At 38.0% G+C, this 26,610-nt stretch overlaps 1 protein-coding gene across 1 annotated transcript; it reads left to right on the forward strand.

Moving 5' to 3' along the window:
- Positions 1-26,371, forward strand: FMO3 (flavin containing dimethylaniline monoxygenase 3). The gene is made up of 9 exons (XM_063628181.1): positions 1-60; positions 1,922-2,059; positions 12,318-12,506; positions 16,197-16,359; positions 16,598-16,740; positions 19,304-19,503; positions 22,607-22,962; positions 24,760-24,832; positions 25,652-26,371. The coding sequence occupies exons 2-9, from the start codon at positions 1,928-1,930 to the stop codon at positions 25,992-25,994; spliced, it is 1,599 nt and encodes a 532-aa protein (XP_063484251.1). The 5' UTR covers positions 1-60; positions 1,922-1,927; the 3' UTR covers positions 25,995-26,371.
- Positions 26,372-26,610: the final 239 nt, after the last annotated feature.

Genomic DNA, 26,610 nt, shown 5'->3' on the forward strand with positions numbered 1-26,610 from the left:
AAACTGCCCAGACAGTTGGACAGGACATAGACACACAGAAGTAAAGAAGACAAAGAACAGGTAGGAAAATTAAAAAGGTAGGAGGCCGAGGCAGGTGGATCACCTGAGGTCAGGAGTTTGAGACCAGCCTGGCCAACATGGTGAAACCCAGTCTCTACTAAAAATACAAAAATTAGCCAGGCATAGTGGTGCATATACCTTTAATCCCAGCTACTTGGGAGGCTGAGGCAGGAGAATCACTTGAACCCGGGAGACAGAGGTTGCAGTGAGCCGAGATCACACCATTGCGCTCCAACCTGGACAAGAGCAAAACTCCGTCTCAAAAAAAAAAAAAAAGAAAAAGAAAAAGAAAAAAAGGTGATATAGTAAAGGGTTGAGGGTGGAATGGGCAAATGAAGAAGGTGCATGCTGTAGTTTTATACCAAATATGGTTAGAATGAGAATGATATAATTCAGGCAGTTTGTTTGTTTCTGGGAATCACGGATCATGATTTTTATCATCCAAGTCTATTTCCCTGCATAGCTATGTGATTTTTTGTCTAAAAAGAAAAAAAGATAGTGAAAGAAGTAGTAGTAGAGCCTAAAGACAGTGTCAGGAACAGAAAAAAAGTTAGGCAATGTAATTTTCTTAGAGGAGAATGGAGGTTGAAGATAGTGGGAAAAACTTGTTTTTAGGTAAGAACATGACTTCTTCCCGCCCACCCCACCCCCAACCCCGGAGAGAAGGTCTCACTCTGTCACCTAGGCTAGAGTGCAGTGCCGCAACCATAGCTCACTGCAGCCTCAAACTCTTGGGCTCAAGCGATATCCCTGCTCAACAGGAATATATAATCCCAGAGTAGCTGGGACTATAGGTATGTACCATTTGCTTGTCTTTTTAATTGAGGTGAAGAACATTGTTGATGGGGAGAAGGGTGACTACCTGGCACACTGAAATAGACATCTTCAGACCTTGTTCCTCATTATCCGTATCTAAGTAGAAAGAAGATACAGATTGTGTGTGTGTGTGTGTGTGACTGTGTGTGTGTATACTATACATATATGTTTCTTCATTCCCATGTACAGGCATATGTATGTGGGTGGGTGGGTGGATGTGTCTACAGGTATTTTAGTTGCGAATCTTCTTTTATTTCTTCTGCTTACTCTTTTTGGTAGACAGTAAATGACAAAGTCCAAAAGCAAAAAAGATAAATATGTATGCTGGGTCATCAGTCTCTTAATTTTGGAGAGCTGATGACTAAAAACAAAGTGCTTATTTTATTATTATTATACTTTAAGTTTTAGGGTCCATGTGCACAATGTGCAGGTTTGTTACATATGTATCCATGTGCCATGTTGGTGTGCTGCACCCATTAACTCGTCATTTAGCATTAGGTATATCTCCTAATGCTATCCCTCCCCCCTCCCCCCACCCCATTTTTTTTTTTTTTCAGAAGAAAACTTTGTCTTTAGAAATTAGAGAGAAATGAAAATGTAGTTAGATCACTGAAAGGAATTTGTTTTCTAGAGACAAGGTCTTACTCTGTCACCCAGGCTGGAGTGCAGTGGTACAATCATGGCTCACTGCAGCCTGGAACTCCTGAACTCAAGTGATCCTCTCGCCTCAACCTCCTGAGTAGCTGGGAGTACAGGCACGCGCCACCACACTCAGCTGATTTTGTTTGTTTGTTTTTTGTTTTGTTTTGTGGAGACAGGGTCTCACTCTGTTGTCCACGCTGGTCTCAAATTCCTGGGCTCAAGTGATCCTCCCACCTCAGCCTCCAAAAGTGCTGGGATTACAGGCGTGAGCTACCATACTAAGCCAGTGTTTCTTAAAAAGTAAAGTTTTTATTAAGCCAAAGAGCGAAATCAAAATAAATAGATAAGTTAATAAATTTTCAGCAATGTTGTTACTGGAAATGTTCTCTGGGTCTTTGCACAGGTGACCATGGGGAAGAAAGTGGCCATCATTGGAGCTGGCGTGAGTGGCTTGGCCTCCATCAGGAGCTGTCTGGAAGAGGGGCTGGAGCCCACCTGCTTTGAGAAGAGCAATGACATTGGGGGCCTGTGGAAATTTTCAGTGAGTAGCATGTTGTTGTAATAGACAGGAAAATAGGTTGGGAAGTGTATAAGAGCATGCTGTGTGCACACAGGTTTCCAAACCTGCTACCGTGGCAGTTGTCGTATCTGTTAGAATTGGAATCCACTAAGTACAGTGTCAAGAGCAGGTTGGAAAGTAACCTCCTCGCAAGTCAGAAGTAAGTTAGACAATGGGCTTTGAAATTCTCCGTTACAGAATTCTCCCTTGATAGATCATTAATAAGAGTCACTCGGACATAAAATTAGTGGTAAATATTAGTTAGGTTTATGTAGTTATAATTATTTATTCATTTTAAACACAATAACATTTCACATCTTTGTTTACAGATTTAGGGGGTACAAGTGCAGTGTTATTACATGGATATAATGTATAGCAGTTAAGTCTGGGCTTTTTGTGTAGCCATGACCCAAATAATGTACATTGTACCCATTAAGTAATTTCTCATACCTCAACCCCCTCCCACTCTCCTACCCTTCCAAGTCTCCAATGTCTATTATTCCCACACTCTATGTCAATGTGTATACATTATGTAGTTCCCAATCATAAGTGAGAGAACATGTGGTATTTGACTTTCTGTTTCTGAGTTATTTCACTTAAGATAATGGCCTCCAGTCCCATCCATGTTGCTGCAGAAGACATAATTCCATTCTGTATTATTGCTGGGTAGTATTCCATGGTGTTTGCATATATACATACATATATATGTATATGTGTCTGTGTGTATATATATGTATGTATATACCACATTTTCTTTATCCAATCATCCTTATTAGACAACAAGGTTGATTCCATTTCTTTGCTACTGCAAATGGTGCTGTGATAAACATATGGGTGCAGGAATATTTTTTATATAACAACTTCTTTTCCTTTGGATAGACAGCTGGCAGGGGTATTGTTGGGTCAAATGGTAGTTCTATTTTTAATTCTTTGAAAAATCTCTATACTGTTTTCTGTAGTTTATATTCCAACCAACAGTGCTTCTTTTTCTCCACATACTCACCAATATCTGTAATTTTTTTACTTTTTTTTTTCTTTTTTTTGAGATGGAGTCTCAATCTGTCCCCCAGGCTGGAGTGCAGTGGCACCATCTCAGTTCACTGCAACCTCCACCTCCTGGGTTCAAACGATTCTCCTACCTCAGCCTCCCGAGTAGCTGGGATTACAGGCACCCACCACCACACCCAGCTAATTTTTGTATTTTTAGTAGAGATGGGGTTTTGCCATGTTGGCCAAGCTGATCTCAAACTACTGACCTCAGGTGATCCGCCAGCCCTGGACTCCCAAAGTGCTGGGATTACTGGCGTGAGCCACTGTGCCTGGCCTTTTTGACTTTTTAATAACATTCTGACTGGTGTAAGATAGTATTTTATTGTGGTTTTAATTTGCATTTTCTCTGGTAATTCGTGATGTTAAGCATTTTCCCATATGTTTATTGGCCATTGGTATGTCTCTTTTTGAAAAATGCTTATTTATCTCCTTTTCCCACTTTTTAATGGTGTTATCTGTGCTTCTTTAAAATTGAGTTGCTTGAGTTCCTTATAAATTCTGGATATTTGTCCTTTGTTGGACGAACAGTTTGCAAATATTGTCGCCCACTCTGAAGGTAGTCTGTTCACTCTGTTAATTATTTCTATGTGAAAAAGATTTTTAGATTGTCTATTTTTGTTTTTATTACATTTGCTTTTGAGGCCTTAGTCATAAATTCTTAGTCATAGCCTAGGTAAAAGAGTTTTACCTATATTTTTCTAGAATTTTTATAGTTTCATGTCTTACATTTAAGTTTTTATCTACCTTGAGTTAATTTTTGTATATGGTGAGAGATAGGGGTCCACTTTTATTCTGCATATGGCTATCTAATTTTCCATGCACATTTTACTGAATAGGGTGTCCTTTCCCCAGTGTATGCTGTTGTCAACTTTGCTGAAGATCAGTTGGCTGTAGGGATGAGGCTTTATTTCTGAGTTCTCTATCCTGTTCCACAGATCTATGTGTCTATTTTTATACCAGTACCATGCTATTTTAATTACTATAGACTTGCAGTATAATTTGAAGTCAGGTAATATGATGCCTCCAGCTTTGTTCTTTTTGCTTAGAATTGCTGCAGTCATCTGGGCTTTTTTTTGGTTCCATATGAATTTTTAGAATTGTTCTAATTCTGTAAAAAATGGCATTGATATTTTGTTAGAAATTGCATTAAGTCTTTTGGGCATATGGTTATTTTAATGATATTGGCCCTTCCAATCCATGAGCATGAGATGTTTTACCATTTGTTTGTGCCAGCTACAATTTCTTTTATTCATGTTTTGTGGTTTTCCCTGTAGAGATCTTTCACCTCTGGTTAAATGGGTTCCTAGATAATTTTTTATTGTTGCTGGCTTTTCCCATTCACTTGGAGAGGCTACCAAAGTGATTGGGACCATGGATTTTAAAGTTTCAGGTGCTGACTTTGGTCTTGTGAAACTACATAACTGAAAATTGCTTTGAAGTTCTTCAATGCCCCTTTGTCCCGTGCATTTGTAATAAGCGTTCTATTAGCAGACATGCATGTATGCACTCGTTAAATCACTTCATGTGTTGCCAAATAGCAGCAGGAATGGGGCTTCCCTATGTTCTCCACTCAATCAGTACAGTCTTCCAGCCTTATTGCCTGAGTCTTATTTTTCTTCTTCTGATAAACCCATTAATATATACGCAAATTTAGGAAGATTAATGACCCTTTTAAGTCACTATTTCCTCCTCAAATGCAAAATCAGTATTATATTATTTACCTCAATGAAAAGGTTGTATTTAATGAAACAGTGTCTGTAACAGCTCTTTAAATATTATAGACATGAGATATCATTCTGATTAATATAGATATTTTGCAGACTGCAAAAAACTCTTGAAACCACCCAGCATCTTTTTTTAAAAAATATGGTATGTTTCATATATATATATATATATACACACACACACACACATATATACATACACATATATATATTTTATTATACTTTAAGTTCTAGGGTACATGTGCACAACGTGCAGGTTTGTTACATATGTATACATGTGCCATGTTGGTGTGCTGCACCCATTAACTCGTCATTTAACATTAGGTATATCTCCTAATGCTATCCCTCCCCACTCCTCCCACCCCACAACAGGCCCTGGTGTGTGATGTTCCCCTTCCTGTGTCCAAGTGTTCTCATTGTTCAATTCTCATCTATGAGTGAGAACATGCGGTGTTTGGTTTTTTGTCCTTGCGATAGTTTGCTGAGAATGATGGTTTCCAGCTTCATCCATGTCCCTGCAAAGGACATGAACTCATCATTTTTTTATGGCTACATAGTATTCCATGGTGTATATGTGCCACATTTTCTTTATCCAGTCTATCACTGATGGACATTTGGGTTGGTTCCAAGTCTTTGCTATTGTGAGTAGTGCCACAATAAACATACGTGTGCATGTGTCTTTATAGCAGCATGATTTATAGTCCTTTGGGTATATACCCAGTAATGGGATTCCTGGATCAAATGGTATTTCTAGTTCTAGATCCCTGAGGAATCGCCACACTGTCTTCCACAATGGTTGAACTAGTTTACAGTCCCACCAACAGTGTAAAAGTGTTCCTATTTCTCCACATCCTCTCCAGCACCTGTTGTTTACTGATTTTTTAATGATCGCCATTCTAACGGGTGTGAGATGATATCTCACTGTGGTTTTGATTTGCATTTCTCTGATGGCCAGTGATGATGAGCATTTATTCATGTGTCTGTTGGCTGCATAAATGTCTTCTTTTGAGAAGTATCTGTTCATATCCTTCACCCACTTGTTGATGGGGTTGTTTTTTTCTGGTAAATTTGTTTGAGTTCTTTGTAGATTCTGGATATTAGCCCTTTGTCAGATGAGTAGATTGCAAAAATTTTCTCCCATTCTGTAGGTTACCTGTTCACTCCGATGGTAGTTTCTTTTGCTGTGCAGAAGCTCTTTAGTTTAATTAGATCCCATTTGTCAATTTTGGCTTTTGTTGCCACTGCTTTTTGTGTTTTAGACATGAAGCCCTTGCCCATGCCTATGTCCTGAATGGTGTTGCCTAGGTTTTCTTCTAGGGTTTTTATGGTTCTAGGTCTAACATTTAAGTCTTTTTTTTTTTTTTGAGACGGAGTCTCGCTCTGTCGCTCAGGCTGGAGTGCAGTGGTGCAATCTCGGCTCACTGCAAGCTCCGCCTCCTGGGTTCACGCCATTCTCCTGCCTCAGCCTCTCTGAGTAGCTGGGACTACAGGTGCCCACCACCACACCCAGCTAATTTTTTGTATTTTTAGTAGAGGCAGGGTTTCACCGTGGTCTCGATCTCCTGACCTCGTGATCTGCCCGCCTCGGCCTCCCAAAGTGCTGGGATTACAAGCGTGAGCCACTGCGCCCGGCCAACATTTAAGTCTTTAATCCATCTTGAATTAATTTTTGTATATGGTGTAAGGAAGGGATCCAATTTCAGCTTTCTACATATGGCTAGCCAGTTTTCCCAGCACCATTTGTTAAATAGGGAGTCCTTTCCCCATTTCTTGTTTTTGTCAGGTTTGTCAAAGATCAGATAGTTGTAGATGTGTGGTATTATTTCTGAGGGCTCTGTTCTGTTCCATTGGTCTATATCTCTGTTTTGGTACCAGTACCACGCTGTTTTGGTTACTGTAGCCTTGTAGTATAGTTTGAAGTCAGGTAGCGTGATGCCTCCAGCTTTGTTCTTTTGGCTTAGGATGGACTTGGCAACGCGGGCTCTTTTTTGGTTCCATATGAACTTTAAAGTAGTTTTTTCCAATTCTGTGAAGAAAGTCATTGGTAGCTTGATGGGGATGGCATTGAATCTATAAATTACCTTGGGCAGTATGGCCATTTTCACGATATTGATTCTTCCTATCCATGAGCATGGAATGTTCTTCCATTTGTTTGTATCCTCTTTCATTTCGTTGAGCAGTGGTTTGTAGTTCTCCTTGAAGAGCTCCTTCACATCCCTTGTAAGTTGGATTCCTAGGCATTTTATTCTCTGAAGCAATTGTGAATGGGAGTTCACTCATGATTTGGCTCTCTGTTTGTCTGTTATTGGTGTATAAGAGTGTGTGTGATTTTTGCACATTGATTTTGTATCCTGAGACTTTGCTGAAGTTGCTTATCAGCTTAAGGAGATTTTGGGCTGAGATGATGGGGTTTTCTAGATATACAACTATGTAATCTGCAAACAGACAATTTGACTTCCTCTTTTCCTAATTGAACACCTTTTATTTCTTTCTCCTGCCTGATTGCCCTGGCCAGAACTTCCAACACTATGTTGAATAGGAGTGGTGAGAGAGGGCATCTCTGTCTTGTGCCAGTTTTCAAAGGGAATGCCTCCAGTTTTTGCCCATTCAGTATGATATTGGCTGTGGGTTTGTCATAAACAGCTCTTATTATTTTGAGATATATCTTCTCTAGTTCTTTTAATTGTGATGTTAGGGTGTCAACTTTAGATCTTTCCTGCTTTCTCTTGTGGGCATTTAGTGCTATAAATTTCCCTCTACACACTGCTTTAAATGTGTCCCAGAGATTCTGGTATGTTGTGTCTTTGTTCTCGTTGGTTTCAAAGAACATCTTTACTTCTGCCTTCATTTCGTTATGTACCCAGTAGTCATTCAGGAGCAGGTTGTTCAGTTTCCATGTAGTTGAGCGGTTTTGAGTGAGTTTCTTAATCCTGAGTTCTAGTTTGATTGCACTGTGGTCTGAGAGACCGTTTGTTATAATTTCTGTTCTTTTACATTTGCTCAGGAGTGCTTTACTTCCAACTATGTGGTCAATTTTGGAATACGTGTGGTGTGAAACCCCCCAGCATCTTATACAATGTGGTGGAGCCTACTGTATGTTATTAAAATGTGTTGACAGGGCTTCAGATTAACACACTGGTGATTCTTAGGGATTTTTGGTTGTTATTATTTTTGTTTCTTTGTGGCCAAACTTAAGGCTATTTTATCAGACACTTTCTATATGACACATGACTTTTTCTATTTAATTAAATATTTATAATAATCTTATAAGCTAGGTATATTTTTTTCATTTTACAAATGAATTTGAAGCTTAAAAAGAAAAGAAAAAAAATCATACAGCTGATAATGGTGGAGAAAAGATCCCAATTCAAGCTTGCCTTTCTCTCCAGCCTATTCTTAACTTCTTTGTAAATTGCTGGTTGCCATTTCACCAAATGGCCTATTGAGCTGACCATGTCTTTGTTTATTTTTTTCTTTTTTTTTTTTTAGATAGAGTTTCTCTCTTTTTGCCCAGGCTGGAGTGCAATGGCACAATCTCAGCTCACTACAACCTCCACCTCCTGGGATCAAGGGATTCTCCTGCCTCAGCCTCCCGAGTAGTTGGGATTACAGGTGTGCGCCATCATGCCCTGCTAATTTTTGTATTTTTAGTAGAGATGGGGTTTTGCTATGTTGGCCAGGCTGGTCTCGAACTCCTGACCTCGGGTGATACACCCGCCTCGGCCTCCCAAAGTGCTGGAATTATAGGCCTGAGCCACCGCTCCTGGCCGGCCATATCTTATACACAGTGATCTTAACCAAACCCTCATACTCAAACTTACTTTGCAAGACGTTGCTGAAGATAGAACGCACTGCTGATATGGCTATTGAGAGGAACACAGCCAAAGACAGCTAATTTGTCTTTCTTGCTGCTCGAGGAAGACTTTAAAATTTGAACCTGGCATCATAGGTTGATAAAACTGAGCTGCAACATGTGCTACCCTTCAAAAAAAAGAAAGGATAGCCCAGATGGTAGAGCCTCAGGCCCTGAGGGCAGAGGCCTGAGCCACAGCCTTCAAGCCTAATGGAATTTGTCCTACTGGATTTCAAAATTGCTTGGGATTATTGATTCTTTTCTTTCCTCCTTTTTCCTCCCCGGTTAAATGGGAATGCCGATAAGGGTTACCCATGCTTGTCCCACCATTGTATTTTGGAAGAAGATAACTTGTTTTCTAGTTTCACAGATTCACAGATAGAAATTCTGCCTTATCCTGGTCCATACCCAGAGTCTCATGTATATCTGATTTAGATAATTTATATGATGATGAGATTTTGGACTTCTGAATTGAAAATATATAAATGAGAGTTGAGACTTGATTTCATGCTGCTATGGGTTGAAACTTTGAGGATGTTGGGATTGGGTTAATGTATTTTGCAGATGGGATGGATGTGAATCCTTGGGAACCAGAGGATGGCCTGTAATAGGCTGAACAATTGAACAATGCCCCTCCTCAAAGATATCGCATCCAAATTCCTGGAACCTGTAAATGTTATCTTACTTACAAGAGAAAAGGGTATTTGCAAATATAATTAAGTTAAAAATCTTGAGATGGAGAGATTTTTCTGCATTATGTGGGTGAGCCCCAAATGCTACAATGAATACATCGTTAAGACAGGCAGAGGGAGATTTAACACAAAGAGAAGAGAGAAGGTGATGTGATGACCTCAACAGAAAGAGAGAAATTTGAAGATGCTATGCTCTATCTTTGATGATGGCCAGAGGAGCCATGAGTGAAGGCATACAAGTGGGCTCTTGCCACTGAAAAAAATAAGAAATACCAGCATCCACTAGAAACCAGAAGAGGCAAGGAATGAATTCTCTCTTGGACCTCTGAAAATGAACATGGTACTGTCACACTTTGTTTTCAGCCTACTGATAGTGATTCCCGACTGCTGACTTCTACAACTATGAATCAATTGCTATTATTTTAAGCCATTAACTTTGTGGTAATTTATTACAGCAGCCACAAGAAGCTAATACCTTTGGTTTTTCAGCGTTTCCTATTTTACTACTGTGAGGGGGCTTATAGATTGCAAATGATGGAGCAAACAGCAGTGTTTCTCAGATCACTAGAAGTCTGCAGCAATAGGCTGAGTATTCACATTATGAGATTGTTATAAAATTGTCTTAATTTTGTATTTGCCTTCCCTTTGGTTTCTAACATCATCATTTTACATTATCGTAACTTTTTTTAAATTTCAGAGAGATCCAAACATTGGTTAAAACTTAGCTAACACTAAGGGTGCATATAGTTGAAACTGTTGGAGCTGTTTACTACAGCACTTTCTATGCCCTTCTAGTTCCCTTCTAGTTCTGACTTCTAACCCTGATCTAGAGCCACGATGATGTATTTCCCTCACCTTCTTTGGTCACAGAAGGAGGACATTTCACCCAGATCTGCGGCCTAATCACAGGCCACATTTCTGAATAGGCCACGGATCTGGGTAAAATGTCCTCTTTTCTCAGGAGCTCACCAAACAATAAATCAGTAAATCATATGAATTTTTGCATGAAGTTTTATGAATAGAGGCTTTCTTCTGGGAATACCACCCTTTTTTAACTTCCTCTGATTTTTTTCTAGACTATATATCAATTTTTTTCTTTAATGTTTCTTCTCTCTTTATGCTGATTATCATCTCTTTAAACTTACCGAACTCACAGAAAGCTACAGATTTTTGCACTTCCCCATCCCACATGCCTATAGCAGGGTCAACAAACCGTGTGAGCAGCAGAAAACTCATGTCCTATTTAAAGAACACACTGCTTTCTGAAATGAACATGGCAACTAATCTGCCAATTAATTGTCAATAATGAAACTGCAGCCACATTGGCTTTTGATGTGATTGTAATATTCCAATATTATACTAAAATTTCATGTTCTGGGGGCCCTGACAACTTTGAGTTAGATGAGCTCTAATTAGAAGTTTCTAGTGCTCAGTACTTTCCACTATGAACTAGCAACTACACATAGAGATCCACAATCTGATCTTTCATCATGAAACTTGAGATGTAAGTACCTTGGTGCTTCAACAGAGCTAAACCAAGGCTCCACCTCTTCCTAATAATGCTCCTACCAGTATTTTTTTTAACTTAATGCCTTTTGTTCATTCAACAGCTTGCTTTGCAGAGCTCACAGCTATAACAGATGTGTCCTATGGTAAGCTCTTCCACAGTAACTGTAGCCTGTTGGTCATGAGCTTCTACTTGTTGAACTCTACATTGTGACTGCCAAACTTGGCTGCACCTTAGAATTACCTGAAGAGCTTTTAAAACTTGTTGTCAATTAAATCAAATTCTCTGAGAGTGGGACCTAATGCTCAATGTTTTTTTAAAGCTCCCAGTTTATTTCAGTGTGTGGCTAAAGAACCTCAACACAATGTCCTAACCTTCTCATTGCTGATCATTCTTTCCTCAATGTTCTTTTTCTTTATTCATCATCACTTAACATTTCCTCTAAGGCTTTATTAGCATAGTTCTATAATTCCTTAGAATTAAAGCAAATTCAGATATTTTTGTATCATTGAAAGCTAAAACTTTGTTACTTACATAAGTGCTCAAAAGGCATGCGATGCCCATAAATTCTGTGTTAGATTCAAAATAGTTAACCTTACTTTATACATTATAGAAATTCTAAGGTTAATTTTTTTAAAATTAGGTCTTAAAATGCTTACATTTACAAATCTGATCAATAGTTGCAACCTCTTGTTACTGTTTGCTTTTATAAATTGACCATTGGATGCTTGTGCTCATGAGCTGACACATTGAAATTACGCAAGGTTGAATTTTGAAAAATCTCTGTCACCGTATTTAATGGTTCAAGGGAATGAAAGGATTCTAGTTACATAGGCCTAAAGGACATAATGAAATTTAAAATTTGTTTCCCTTAGAAAAGATTAAGATATATTTTCTTAAAAGATATTAAGAAAGGTATTCTTCCATATCCTAAGTTCCCTTAACAAGTTTCCATGATTAGCATCAATTGTTGAAGTGAAGTTAATTTATACGTGTCTTACTGAATTTACTGTGGATAAAGGATGACTCAATAAGTATACAGTTGGCCATCTGTTTTTGCAAGTTCTGCATCCACAGATTCAACCAATCATTGATTAAAAAAATCCAAAAAAACAAATAAAAAATAAAAATAAAAATAAAAAAAAATACACTGTAACTATTCATTTAGCGTTTATATTGCATTAGGTATTATAAGTAACCTAGAGATGATTTAAAGTATCTGTATATAGGTTATATGAAAATACTATATCATTTTATATAAGAGACTTGAGCAATCATAGATTTTGGTAACCACAGAGGTCCTGGAATCTTCCATAGATACCAAGGGATGACTGTAATTACGTGGAACCAGCCCTGACCATGATCAGTATGCTCATTTACCAATTCTCTTCCATTTGAAACTATACATTCACAGGACCATGCAGAGGAGGGCAGGGCTAGCATTTACAAATCAGTCTTTTCCAACTCTTCCAAAGAGATGATGTGTTTCCCAGACTTCCCATTTCCTGATGACTTCCCCAACTTTATGCACAACAGCAAGATCCAGGAATATATCATTGCATTTGCCAAAGAAAAGAACCTCCTGAAGTACATACAATTTAAGGTAAGATGTTATCAACAATTTAGCTCTTGTCATAATGCTGAAGAAGTCTGTGTCTACTACTGGATTCTCATTTGTTCCTTTCAGTTTCCCTTTCTAATTTGTCAACATTTTTAACAGTGTGGGCTCTCTAACTCTAGGTTTAGAGAATTACCTTCTTCTCAAGGATACCTGGAAAATTCACAAAATTTGACCACCTACAGTTCTTAGACTAAATCACTACTAATTTAGAAATCAATACCAAAGAAATAAATGTAAAATACCTGTGAATTTGGAAATTAAAAACTCTTTTTATCTGAATAACATATAGGTCAAAGAAGAAATTTCAATTGGAATTTAAAAATATCTATAACTGAATGTTAATTTAGTTCTATGTATCAATACTTGTGAGAAACACAGGAAGCTATATTTTCATGAAAATTATAAATGTAAATGTTTACATTAGAAAATGAAAAAGTTTAAAAATAAGGTAAGAAAGTTTAAGAAATTAGTAAAAGAAAGATAGAATAAACTCAAAGAACAGAATGAAGGGGATATAAAAATAAATTTATAAAATGTAAAATAAAGCATATGTACAAATTGAAAGTTAATTACTTGAAAAGACTAATAAAATAAACAACAGGAGCCAAGTGCAATGGCCCATGCTTATAGTCCCAGCACTTTGGGAGGACAAGGCAGGCAGATTGCTTGAGTCCAGGAGTTGGAAACTAGCCTGGGTGACATGGAGAAACCCTGTCTCTACAACAAATACAAAAATTAGCTGGATGTGGTGGCACATGCCTGTGGTCCCAGCTACTAGGGAGGCTGAGGTGGGAGGATTGCTTGAGCTCGGGAGGTAGAGGTTGCAGTGAGCTGAGATCGCACCACTGCACTCCAGCCTGGGTTTCAGAGACACTATCTCAAAAAATATATAAATAAACAATAGATAAAAAGCTGGCAGTTTAAGGAAAAAAATAATCAAAGGCACAAATAAATAATATTGACAAGGAAAGGGTAGACAAAATGGATACAGATGAATTAAAAAATATAACAAGAATACTATAAAAGTGTTTGCCACGTAATATTTTAAGTTGGTTAAATTTTTGCAATTTTTTAAAAAAATCTTATCAAAACTCACTCAATAATAAGTAGAAAGCCTGAATTGTCGTTTGATGATTTATAGTTCTTTTGACCTAGAAATTAAAAATCTTCCCATAAAGAAAATAAACTGTTCCATGGGTACTTCCAAATTTGCAGTGAACAAGTTATTTCAATATTTTAGAAACTTTCAGAGGCTTGAAAATGAGATATGATTTCCAAAGTTATTTTGTGACATTATTACCTTTACATCAAAAGCAGACAACATAATATAAAATAGGAAAATTACAGGCCAATCTCCTTCATGAAAATCAATGTAAAAATCCTTCAAAAATGAATCCAACAGAGTATTAAAAGAGATTAACTGGGTCAAATGGTATTTCTAGTTCTAGATCCCTGAGGAATCGCCACACTGACTTCCACAATGGTTGAACTAGTTTACGGTCCCACCAACAGTGTAAAAGTGTTCCTATTTCTCCACATCCTCTCCAGCACCTGTTGTTTCCTGACCTTTTAATGATCGCCATTCTAACTGGTGTGAGATGGTATCTCATGTGCCCTAAAACTTAAAGTATAATTAAAAAAAAGAGAGATTAACTGTCTTGATTGTGTTGACTTTGGCCTAAGTATGCAAGAGTATTTTAATACTAAGAAATATACATATATATTTTACTACAAAAACCTGTTATAGGCAGAAAACCATATGTTTATTTAACAAATTCAGAATTTAAAATTCAGTTACATTAACTGAAATTTAACACCTATTTGTGCTTGAAAGAAAAAAAAAGAAAATCAAAAGAAAACTCTCGCCAAACTTAGAGCAGAATTGTCTTGAACCAGCAAAACATACACAAACATTATCTTAATCTTTATCTTATCTTAAATCTGCACTGTTCAATATAGTAGCCACTAGCCACAAAACTAAGATGTGCTATAACTATAAAATATACACAAACTTTCCAAGTCTTATTATAAAAAAGGAAAGTAAAATACCTTATTAATAAATTTTAATTACATTTTGAAATGTTAATATATCAGACAGATTGAGTTAAATTATACATTTTTTTTTCACTTTTTAATGTGACTATTAGAATTTTTTTTTTTTTTTTTTTGACACGGAGTTTTTCTCTTGCTGCCCAGGCTGGAGTGCAATGGTGTGATCTTGGCTCACCATAACCTCCATCTCCCAGGTTCAAGTGATTCTCCTGCCTCAGCCTCCCAAGTAGCTAGGATTAAAGGCATGCACCACCATGCCCAGCTAATTTTGTATTTTTAGTAGAGACGGGGTTTTCTCCATGTTGGTCAGGCTGGTCTCGAACTCCCAACCTCAGGTGATCTACCTGCCTCACCCTCCCAAAGTGCTGGGATTATAGGCGTAAGCCACTATGCCCGGTCTTAGAAATTTTGTAATTGCATATATTGCTCATACTATATTGGTACTGGTCAGTGCTGTGCTAAAGGATGAAAAGTTAGAAGCATTCATTTTAAAGTTTCAGAACAAGATAAGAATTCCTAATTACTATTATCAGTAGTAATTACTTCTTTTCAATAGTCAAGAAATTTAAGAAACAGTGCAGTAAGTAAAGAATAATAAAGAGAATGACAACTCAAAAGAAAGTAAAACACAGTTATTGAAGATAATGTGATTCTCTATGTAGTAAATCCAAAATATATAAATTACTAGAATTCATAGCAATACAAAAACAGTTAGGCAAGGTGGTGATATATAAGATCAATATATAAAAATGAATTGCATTTCTGTAAACCAGCAGCAAACAGAAACCTACAAAAAAAAAGTTGCCATATGCAATAGCACAACTAATTAACTAATCCCAGAGTTATTCTAAACAAATTATGTATTAGGTCTTATGGGTCCATAAGAGCTCATTTTATTATATTTCATAACTAACAAAAATGTAACATATATGTGTTTGTGCATTTTCTTATATGTATGAAATAGTACATAATAAAGTTTTTAAGAACAATTAATACCAAATAGAGATTCTTTTTCCAATATAATCAGAAGAATTGAAAGATTTTTTTTAAAACAGGGAGCACAACAACAGGCAGCCATTTAGCTGTGAACAAATATTTATTGATAATCTAGTCAAAGCTACTCAGTGTATAGTCCAAGTGACATCAGCGTCACCTAGGAGTATGTTAGAAATTTGAATAGTTTTAATTTTAATTTAATGAATTTAATAATTTTCTGGATCACATTTTCGTATGTTCTGGTTCAGTACATCTGTCTTTGAGCTATCTTTAATGTACTGAACCAGAACATACAGGAATGTGATCCGGAACATTATTGGCCATCAGATTTTCTAATATATGTGATGTGCACCTCTTGTAAATTATAATTGAATTCACTGCCATATCTCCAAGGGGTGTCACTCTTGTACTCCAGAAAATACTGATTATGCACAAAAAATCATGCAGAGACAAATAGATAGATACCATTTAGTGTTTTGATTTATTCTGAGGGAATTTTAAATTTGTAATATGTATCTTAATCATTAAATATTTTTCCTAACCCACTTCTCTTTTTTCATACTGTATCTGCCAAAACCATTTGCTAGCATAGAAAAGAGGGGTTTCTTTCTGTATTTCTCTTAGACATTTGTATCCAGTGTAAATAAACGTCCTGATTTTGCAACTACTGGCCAGTGGGATGTTACCACTGAAAGGGATGGTAAAAAAGAATCGGCTGTCTTTGATGCTGTAATGGTTTGTTCCGGACATCATGTGTATCCCAACCTACCAAAAGAGTCCTTTCCAGGTAAGGCCAAAATTTAAGCTGCTAGCCACATAACTGACAAAAATTAATATCTCGATAATGTCTTTTTTCTAAAAGTACAAGCAGGTTAAATTAAAATATGCTTCTGTTATACCTAATATGCTTGGTGTGTTAAAATAGCACATTATTGTGACTGCATCTATTCACAAGGTCGTTTCTGTTAAAGTCTTTGTTTAAATATATGACTCAAACTGCCATATATTTCTCACTTTTCACTCAGGACTAAACCACTTTAAAGGCAAATGCTTCCACAGCAGGGACTATAAAGAACCAGGTGTATTCAATGGAAAGCGTGTCCTGGTGGTTGGCCTGGGGAATTCGGGCTGTGATATTGCCACAGAACTCAGCCACACAGCAGAACAGGTACTACTCCCCGGGTACTCAGGTGACTCTCGTTACTGACAGAAGAGTTATCATCGTTTGAAAGGTGTGATATGAAATGTGGGGGAGGAGGGAAAGTTATCTGATGTAAAGACTAAGTGGTATTTCACATAGCTGAGCTTCCCCAAGTAACAGGTGAGGTTTTAAATTGCTTCATAGACAAAGGCAGAACATCAGCAAGGAGTAATACTGTCATTCAGCAATCTTCTTCTTCAAGACATTTGTTGCCTAATGTCTCTGATCAATTTCTCTAAAACTAGCACAGATTTAGGGTTAAGGTTATGACTCTGAGACTCAGGCAAGTCCTTCAATCTCTCTGAGACAAGTTTCTCAATGGTAAAACATATAAAAATAGAACCTACTTCTGGGGCTTGTTATAAAGTTAAAGCTTTTGAACAAGATTTAAGCAATATAGAGTGGCTCATTTATTCATTCATTTATGCATGCATGCACACATTTGTCCCATGACTACTTATTGAGGGCCTACTATGTGCCAGGCACTGGCTTGGGTGCTGAAGACAGTGGTGAACATAACAGGCATGATCCCTGCTCTGGAACAAGAGCTGCCACTGGAAAAAAGGATAAACAAGTGATTCAGGCACTAGATGCTATGATTCCAAAACCGGATGCTTCACAAAGGAGGTAGAACAGAACCAGTCCTTGAACAATAAATATAAATCATGAGACTGAAGAGGCAACAGCTCTTCTTAGAATTGGAAATGCCATGAGCAGAGGCATGAAGACAAGAAAATGGGCATTGTATATTTGACTATTGTAGGTTATAGTTTCATCTTGCTGGAATGGAGGTTCTTAATGCTAACAATTTGTATAATGCATTATGGTACTCAAATACCTTCCTGTAAACGGGCTCCTTTGCTTGTGGGAAGAAGGTAGTTTTATTACAGAAAGGATAAATGAGGACCAGAAATGTCAATTGTCTTCTGAAAGTCATCGAGAAAATTAATGTTTGAGCTACTGAAGGGTTACAGAACTGAAAGTCAAAGCTTCCGAATCCAAGGAACAGTAGTTATAGGATTGAGTTACAGGAAAGAAAGATTGGGATCAGGTTATATCACATATTTTAAGGACTTGAATGACAGGATAAAATAGATTTCTGCATAAATAAAGGTAAATCATTATTTCAGCTTCTTGGGTTTAGGAAATTTATAATGAACTCATAGTTTTAAGAGATTTGTATTTGTATATGTGATTATTTGCATATGTGATAGAGGGAAGATCAATTTCAGAGGCTATTTAATTAATTGATCCTTTAGTCTCTCTCTCTTTTTTTTTTTTTTTTCTGAGACAGAGTCTCACTCTGTTGCCCAGGCTGGAGTGCAATGGCACAATCTCGGCTCACTGCAACCTCCGTCTCCCAGGTTCAAGCAATTCTCCCATCTCAGCCTCCTGAGTAGCTGGGATTACAGGCACCCGCCACCACACCCCATACCCAGCTAATTTTTGTATTTTTAGTACAGACAGGGTTTCACCATATTGGCCAGGCTGGTCTTGAACTCCTGACCTGAGATGATCCACCCACCTAGGCCTCCCAAAGTTCTGGGATTATAGGCGTGAGCCACCATGCCTGGACTCCTTTAGTCTCTTCTTATTTGTCTAGTTCCTCTTATAACAAATGCCTTGAAGTGATATGGCACATAAAAATTGGTTTTAAAAAAGACAAAGAAAGCCTGAAAACTACACTATTATGGATTAGCATAACAGAAGGGGAAGGAAAGGAAACTGACATTTACTGACCACATACTATCTGCCAGGTAACGTTAGCCATGTGACATAGTTTATCACATCGAATTAACGCTTACACAAATTTGATGAGGCAAATTCGATTCTCTCCATTTTGGGAATGAGGGAACAAGATTAGAGAAGTTAAAGGAATTTTTTCAAATCACATCATTAATAAGTAGGAGAGCCAGTGTTTGAGCGTATGGTTTTCTGATTCCAAATTTCTCACCTTCTTTTCAGATAGTAGCAGGCATTTTGGTTTAAAATGCCTATTTTGAGATCATAATTGCTTATTTGTAGACAGCAATAGTTAGATAAGCACTAGGGAAAACATGACTAGAATTCAGTTATTAGTCACCTGTAGCAGAGACTGATTAAAATATGAAAATTTGCCTGCAGCACTGTGACAGGGTGGCTGACCCTAAGATGTAAAGTTCAGAAGTTTATTTGGGAACACTCTCAGGATCAATACTTCTGCAGGACAGGAAGGAAGCTTCCGTTTACTTTGAAACTGGGATGGTCCTTTGGCATTGCCCCAATTTGAGGTGAGGGACTGGGCCTTTATATGCCCGCATTGACCAGTCACTAGATGGAGGAAACTCAGAAAGAGTAGAAGATGTTGGGTAAGGCCCCTCTCTTCAGCCAAAGCAACTGTCAAAATGGACTGACAGCTGAGAGATGCCTTCTGACACCACTTTCTGCAGCTGGGGTAATAGATCTATTCCTCAAGAGGGATCTGGGGTGCTCACCAGAATATCTACTACAAATGGTCACTAATTTCATGGTTGAATTCTTATTTTTTAAGGTCATGATCAGCTCCAGAAGTGGCTCCTGGGTGATGAGCCGGGTCTGGGACAATGGTTATCCTTGGGACATGCTGCTTGTCACTCGATTTGGAACCTTCCTCAGGAACAATTTACCGACAGCCATCTCTGACTGGTTGTACGTGAAGCAGATGAATGCAAGATTCAAGCATGAAAACTATGGCTTGATGCCTTTAAATGGGTAATGCAGAGTTAAAGTGATATGCTTGCTGGCCTTTAGTTCAGTGTCAACAACGCTTAATGTTCCGTAACCCCAAAACAAATCAAAGTATTAGCAATCACAACTCATATATCAGAAGATAAAGAACTGCAAAAATTAAGAGTGATTTCCTATTTTGCAATCCTCCTTACTATATTTACACAGCTGGAAAATTATATAATGCCTCAGGAATTAGTCCCAGGAGTAATGATAATCAAAGTTAACCTCTTTTAAGCATTTTATACATGTCAGAGATTTAGCAAGACTCTGCTAAGGCTCTGGCATATATTATTTCATTTTATCCTTACAATTATGAAGAGAGCTCTATTAGTATCTCCATTTTAGAGATGAGATAACTGAGTTTCAGTTATAGCAGTTAATAACTTTACTAAAATCCCACAGCCAGGAAGTAGAAGCAGCATTCAAAACAAACCCAGATCTGCTGATTCTAGAGCCTCTCACTCTTGGCCACTTGCTCTACTACCTATCACTTAGTGACAAAGTTAAGCACATCAGGAGAACATTTCATGTCCTACCTTTCCCTTTTCATCACCCCCCCCTTAATGGACCCCTCTCACTAAACACATACATACCAATGCTTGCATCTTCAGTCTCCTTCCCATCTTCTCCTATAACATCCTCCAAGCCAGTAACATAACAAGAAATGACTTTGACACGAGGTGAAAAACCCAAGTTATGAGCTGTTTACATCAAAGTGAATTCATTAGACAAACATTTATTACACGTTTATTATATGCCAGGTCCTGTGTTTAGCCCTGTGAATATAGTAGTGAACAAAACATGCAAAAATCCCTGTCCTCATGGAACCTACATTCTAAGTGGTGGGAAACAGACAAACAATAGCATAAGATCATATGGCGATGTGTGCTTTGGGGAAGAAAACAAAGCAGATAAAGGCAATGGCAAGTGCTGTCAGAACAATTTCCAATAGAGTCCTCAGAGTATGTCTCAGGGAGGAGACTTTTAAGAAAACCTCTGAAGGAGTTGAGGGAATGAGCCATGAGGGTCTCTGGGGAAGGGTATTCCAGACTGAGGACACAGCCAGGGCATTTATGGGCAGGGCTGGCATGATCAACAAACAACAATGGGGCTTCTTTTCCTGGAGAAAACAATGAGGGGAGAGATAAAACCAGTGACATAAAAACTGTTGGATGGCATGGGCCTTGTAGATCATTGTAAGGACTCTGGCTCTTATTCTGAAAGCAATGGGAAACTACAGCAGGCATCTGAGCAAATGAATTACAAGACCTAAATTAGTATTGCAGAGATTGATCAGCTGCTGTGGTCATCATTCCATGTAAGGGTAGGGCAAGGAAGGAAGCCAAATGACCAGTTAAAAAGCTACTCTCAAAAACCTGAATCAGAGGGGATGTTGGTCTGGACCAAAATTGTTAGCAGTGAGCGGTCAGAATTGGGCAGATTTCTGGATAGCTTGAAGGTAGACCCAAATAGGATTTTCTGTGGACTGGATAGAGGATGAGAGAGCAAGGAGGGAGTAAGAATGTCTTCAAGATATTTGAAAAAGGATGACATTGACATTTACTAAAATGTGAAAAACTACAGGAGGAACAGAAGTTCAGTTTTAGACATATTAAAGTTGGAATGCCTATTAGACATTCGGGTAGAAGAATGTTGAGCCAGCAGTGGGAAACACAAGACAGGAGGGAGGCTCAAACCAGAAGTTAAAACTTTGGAGTCATGAGAAAATTTTTCCTGAAGAAATGGAACTAGATGACATCTCTTGAAGAATGCGTGTAAATGGAGGAGACTAAAGGTCTGAGGGCTGAGTCCTGAGGTAGGCCATTGTCAGAAGTCAGGAAGAGAAGAGGAGAAGACATCTGTGGGAGACAGAAAAAGAATAGCCAGCAAAGTAGGAAAGGAACTGAGAGAGAGTGATGACCTGGAAACAAAATGAATACAGTGTTTCAAGAAAGAGGAAACCATCAATTATGTTAAATGCTAAGTTGAGTAAAAGGGAAAGTGAGGGTGGACCACTGGATCTGGGAGCCTGATTCTGATGGCCTTGACAAGAGCAGTTTCAGTGTGGTGATGGTGGAGGTGAAAACCTGATGGCCACAAGTTTCAAATAAATGGCAGGTAATAAGCGCAATTGAGTCAAGCCATTTTCCAAGTAAGATTCCAACCAATCTCATGGCCCAGCTCAGTTTGTTCTCCAGTGGAATCTGCCTGTAGCACTCTCTCACAGCTCCCACAGCCATACAAGAACAACACTCTTTCCTTCAACTGTATTCACATTCATCCCTGGGTTCAGATTTCTCTGCTCCCACTACACACATTGTTGGATAAAAAGTAGTCCAAAGCTCTCTCTTTCCAGACTTGCAGTCGCCAAAGCCTCAAACTGGCACCCTCCCTCTGGCCCTATTTAAATTCCTGGGTGCTCTCTCCTTCACCTGACTGGTGCCTCTGTCTGCGCAGGGCTCATACTTCATCCCTCAAGAGCCCAGCTGCAGCTTTCACACCTTTGACTTTCCTCCTCCTATTTGATCTTCTCCACATTATGATGACCACCTTGGAGTATACTGAATTAAGAATAACAGTTAACATTTTCGAGCTCTATGCATATGCTAGAGACTGCGCAAAACTCTTTATATCAATCAGGGAACTTCTGAGGTAGTACAAACATTACTGACATTGCAGATGAGAAATATGACACACCAAGAATTTAAAAAACAGTCTCATCAAGGTTCCCACTGAATAAGTAGCAACTTTAAAAATGTAAACACCGAGGTACCCTCACTTCAGAGTTTTTCCTGAAACAGGCTTTAACGGGGAACTGGGCCTAAGCCTTTATTCTGGGATTTAGAAAGAGCTCCATGGAAGAGAAGGATCACAGAAAATAGAGATGGGGCCAGCAAATAGCAACTTCTCTTACTTCCCAATGTTGCCTCCCATCAATTTTGTTCTTCAGCCATATTAGAGATACTCTATGGCTCAGAAAAAAAAATCTTGGGTCATTTTTTCCTTCCTTATCAATTTATATATGGACCAATAAAACAAGAGGGAAATATTACACTTCTAATAATTGTCTCTGTTTTCCATACAGAGTCCTGAGGAAAGAGCCTGTATTTAATGATGAGCTCCCAGCTTGCATTCTGTGTGGCATTGTGTCCGTAAAGCCTAACGTGAAGGAATTCACAGAGACCTCGGCCATTTTTGAGGATGGGACCATATTTGAGGGCATTGACTGTGTAATCTTTGCAACAGGGTATAGTTTTGCCTACCCCTTCTTTGATGATTCTATCATCAAAAGCAGAAACAATGAGATCATTTTATTTAAAGGAGTATTTCCTCCTCTACTTGAGAAGTCAACCATAGCAGTGATTGGCTTTGTCCAGTCCCTTGGGGCTACCATTCCCACAGCTGACCTCCAGTCCCGCTGGGCAGCACAAGTAATAAAGGGTAAGTCAATAAAGAGGCTCATGGATTGGGAAGATGAATGCCAGTGACAATAATTTTGGATCTTTGTGAAAACAATAATCCTAGTTACAAGGTCCCCTTCAGTTTTGAAAATTTATAATTCTATATTCTTTGGTGCTATATTTTGTTAGCAATTTAAAGTATACCAGTTTGGATTACTGTATGAAATACTACAAGATATTATTAGAGGAGGTATTTTGTGACTTATAACTTCTTACAGCTGATAATTACCTAAGATCATTTATTAGACTTGAGACTACCAAAGTTTGCATCCACTTAAGACTAAGTGGATGACAACTTTATAAAATTATGATTGCAAAACTCAGTAGAATTACATTGCTTGAAAAGTTCATAAGAAAATATGTTTACAAGCCAATATCCAGCCAACTTCAAATATCCACAGTCATGGAAAATATGATTGCTGGGAGGCAATGGCTTTTACACTACTATTTTCTTCCCTGACAAAATAAGGACAAACAGTGGATCAATAGAGGCAGAAAGTGCTCAGTGTAGTAGATGATCAGTCTGTAATACATGGGAATACTGAGTTCTTATATTTTACAAAGGAAACAACAAACTTGATTGGAGTCAGGCAAGAAAGGTCAGGCAATTCCAGCAGCAGGCTGGAATACAGCTCTGGGGAGATGCAGATCACACGACCAGGTAGCCAGGGAGGTAATGGCATGAAATTTCACTCAGGGTTTCACTTAGGGTTCAGACCCAGAGAGGCTGGCATTAAAGGAAGGGTGGGACCCTTACTCTCTATGAGGACAAGAGTTGTAACTTGGGCTCAGAAGAAAGGAAACAAGGCAATTTATGGGGAAAATTGATGTACATGGCACAGGCTGTCTTAAGGGAAATGAGACACAAGGCAAACAACCTAGGTTTGGAAAACCAGAGTACCAAGACAAGAGGGGCTAGTTACAAGCAACCCAATGGCAGTAGTTGGCGGGCTAAAAAACAGTCTCTTTCTTTTCAATCTCTTCCTCTGAAAAGCATGACAAGTTCCAAGGCCTGGAACCATGCCACATCTACAAAAGCTGTTCAAGTGACCCTCCCTGTAAGAAGTGTAGAAATGGGAAATTAAGCAAGCCATTGTAGGTCTTGAGCAATCATATCTGGGCTAAGAGTTTTATTCTCTTTCCAAGATTGCCAAAGAAATCATCCTAAATTTGAAGTATTTCTGGACACAAAAGCCTGTTTTGGTCTGGGCTTTAGACAACTCTGCAAACTTATGTAAACCTGGATCCTGGGGCAGCCCCAAGTCAGATCTAGTCTCCTGGGTCTACCTTATGTCCTTGGTGACTTGTGGACAGTCCATATCCTCAGTCACATTCAAGAACTACTGGCTTTCCATAGAAAAACTTAGCCCTTCACCAAATTCTATATCTTATCTACGGAAATTCCATTTTCTGGCAAAGCAGGATTAATTTCTATGAAGATTTTTCTTCATAAATCTTGGAAAAGTGATGCTAATTCACCTCTGTTTGGCTATAATTTAAAAGACAACATTCTTAAAATATGACTGAGAGATTAAAATATATCTATGAAATGGTTTGAAACATCTTGTAACCAGTTTAAGAGCAAAGCTATTTAGGTAATGTTTTTTAATTATTATGACAAATATGAGTTCTGAGAAGACTAGAACTGAATTTGATGTCTGTCTGAAAATGATCACCAATTAATGTAATTCATAACTCATTATTAAAAAGGGAAAATTACAGGCTGGTCCTATGCCAGGCTCATTTAATTACCATCATGTCTTTCCTTCTTTTTCAGGAACTTGTACTTTGCCTTCTATGGAAGACATGATGAATGATATTAATGAGAAAATGGAGAAAAAGCGCAAATGGTAAGAGTACCTATTGTGTAATAGGAGTGTAGGATTTCCATAGAAAAGTGAGAATTTACGAATGCCTGGAACTGTTTTAATCTTAAATTATCCTGAATGATGTCATTGGAATGACAGCTACAAGCTATATTCATCCATTCAACAAATATTAATTGAAGACCTACATTGCTTCTGACACTGTATTAAGTTCTTTTTAGTACAAGGCACAGAGTGAATAATAGGATTGAGAATCTACATTACATAGACAGTTTCAGCCCTCCATGCCTCCTGTAATATATCATAGAAAGGAGACCCAGAAAGGATTTGAAATCAGAGGAGTCTGGGAACACATGGATATGGACTTCCATTCTCTAGCCCATAAATCCTCTAAGATGTAGAGGATATTTCAAAGGTATACCTCTAATGAAAATGACTCAGAAAGTGAGAAGAATTTGGAGAACTGGGCTCCATTTCTAGTTGTCACTAATTAGCTCAGTGGCCATGAACTATTATAGAAGCATCACCTGAGCAAGAAGCAATCTATCCGTTTGTAAATAAGGATAAAAAATGTCTTTCTCAGCTGCATTGCAGTGCTGGGGTATTTCCAAATGAAACCAGTATGAAAGTTCTTTAAAAAAACTACAAAGTACAGGATAAACAAATGACATTCTCCTTATACAAGAAATTGATGTTGCATGTCAGGGTAGTATGGGAAATTTTTTTTAAAGAGAGAGAGATTGATGTTAATTCTCACTGATATAAAGTTGTGAGCCATTTTCTCTGTTCTGTTTCTACACAGAGTTTGGGTATCCACAGTGGTGTTTTCTCTCCCATCTCCAGGTTTGGCAAAAGTGAGACCATACAGACAGATTATATTGTTTATATGGATGAACTCTCCTCCTTCATTGGGGCAAAGCCCAACATCCCATGGCTGTTTCTCACAGATCCCAAATTGGCCGTGGAAGTTTATTTTGGCCCTTGTAGTCCCTACCAGTTTAGGCTGGTGGGCCCAGGGAAGTGGCCAGGAGCCAGAAATGCCATCCTGACCCAGTGGGACCGGTCGTTGAAACCCATGCAGACACGAGTGGTTGGGAGACTTCAGAGGCCTTGCTTCTTTTTCCATTGGCTGAAGCTCTTTGCAATTCCTATTCTGTTAATTGCTGTTTTCCTTGTGTTGACCTAATCATCATTTTCTCTAGGATTTCTGAAAGTTACTGACAATACCTAGACAGGGGCTTTGCTATTTAAAAATTAAAATTTTCACACCACCTACTTTTCTATTCAGCATCTTTTGCAGTACTCTGTAGACATCAGTCAGTAACACAGTGTTATTTCTAGGTTCTGAAATAGCCATTTTAAGAATCATGTCATGATCTTAAGAGAGCACTAATCATTTCTGTTTGGGTTCCACTAACACTTCAAAATCAGAACTATGTTCTTTATATCTAACTTAAATCATTTCCTCAAACATTTTGACATGATTCCTTTTTCCTTTTAAACAATGTATGAAAGATGTATTTTAAATCTAAATAAAGAGCAAATTAAGCAGAATAATTATAATATGATACTCTCAGACTACTTCTATAAGCTATTTGCAGGGTCAAGGGGGGAGTTTGGCTATTATATTATTTTTCATTTGTTTGTTTTGTGCAACATAATCCAGGTAAGACCTCCTCTTTCCTGCCCAAGAAACATAGCATAAAGACCTGGTCTATATTGAAAGGTAACACAAAGTAATTTGTTTTATTTATATTCTCAATAAGGAAACGAAAGTTTCAACTTCTAGCAGCAAATGAATA

This window comes from Symphalangus syndactylus, chromosome 12 (genome assembly GCF_028878055.3).
Source record: "Symphalangus syndactylus isolate Jambi chromosome 12, NHGRI_mSymSyn1-v2.1_pri, whole genome shotgun sequence".
NCBI lineage: Eukaryota > Metazoa > Chordata > Mammalia > Primates > Hylobatidae > Symphalangus > Symphalangus syndactylus.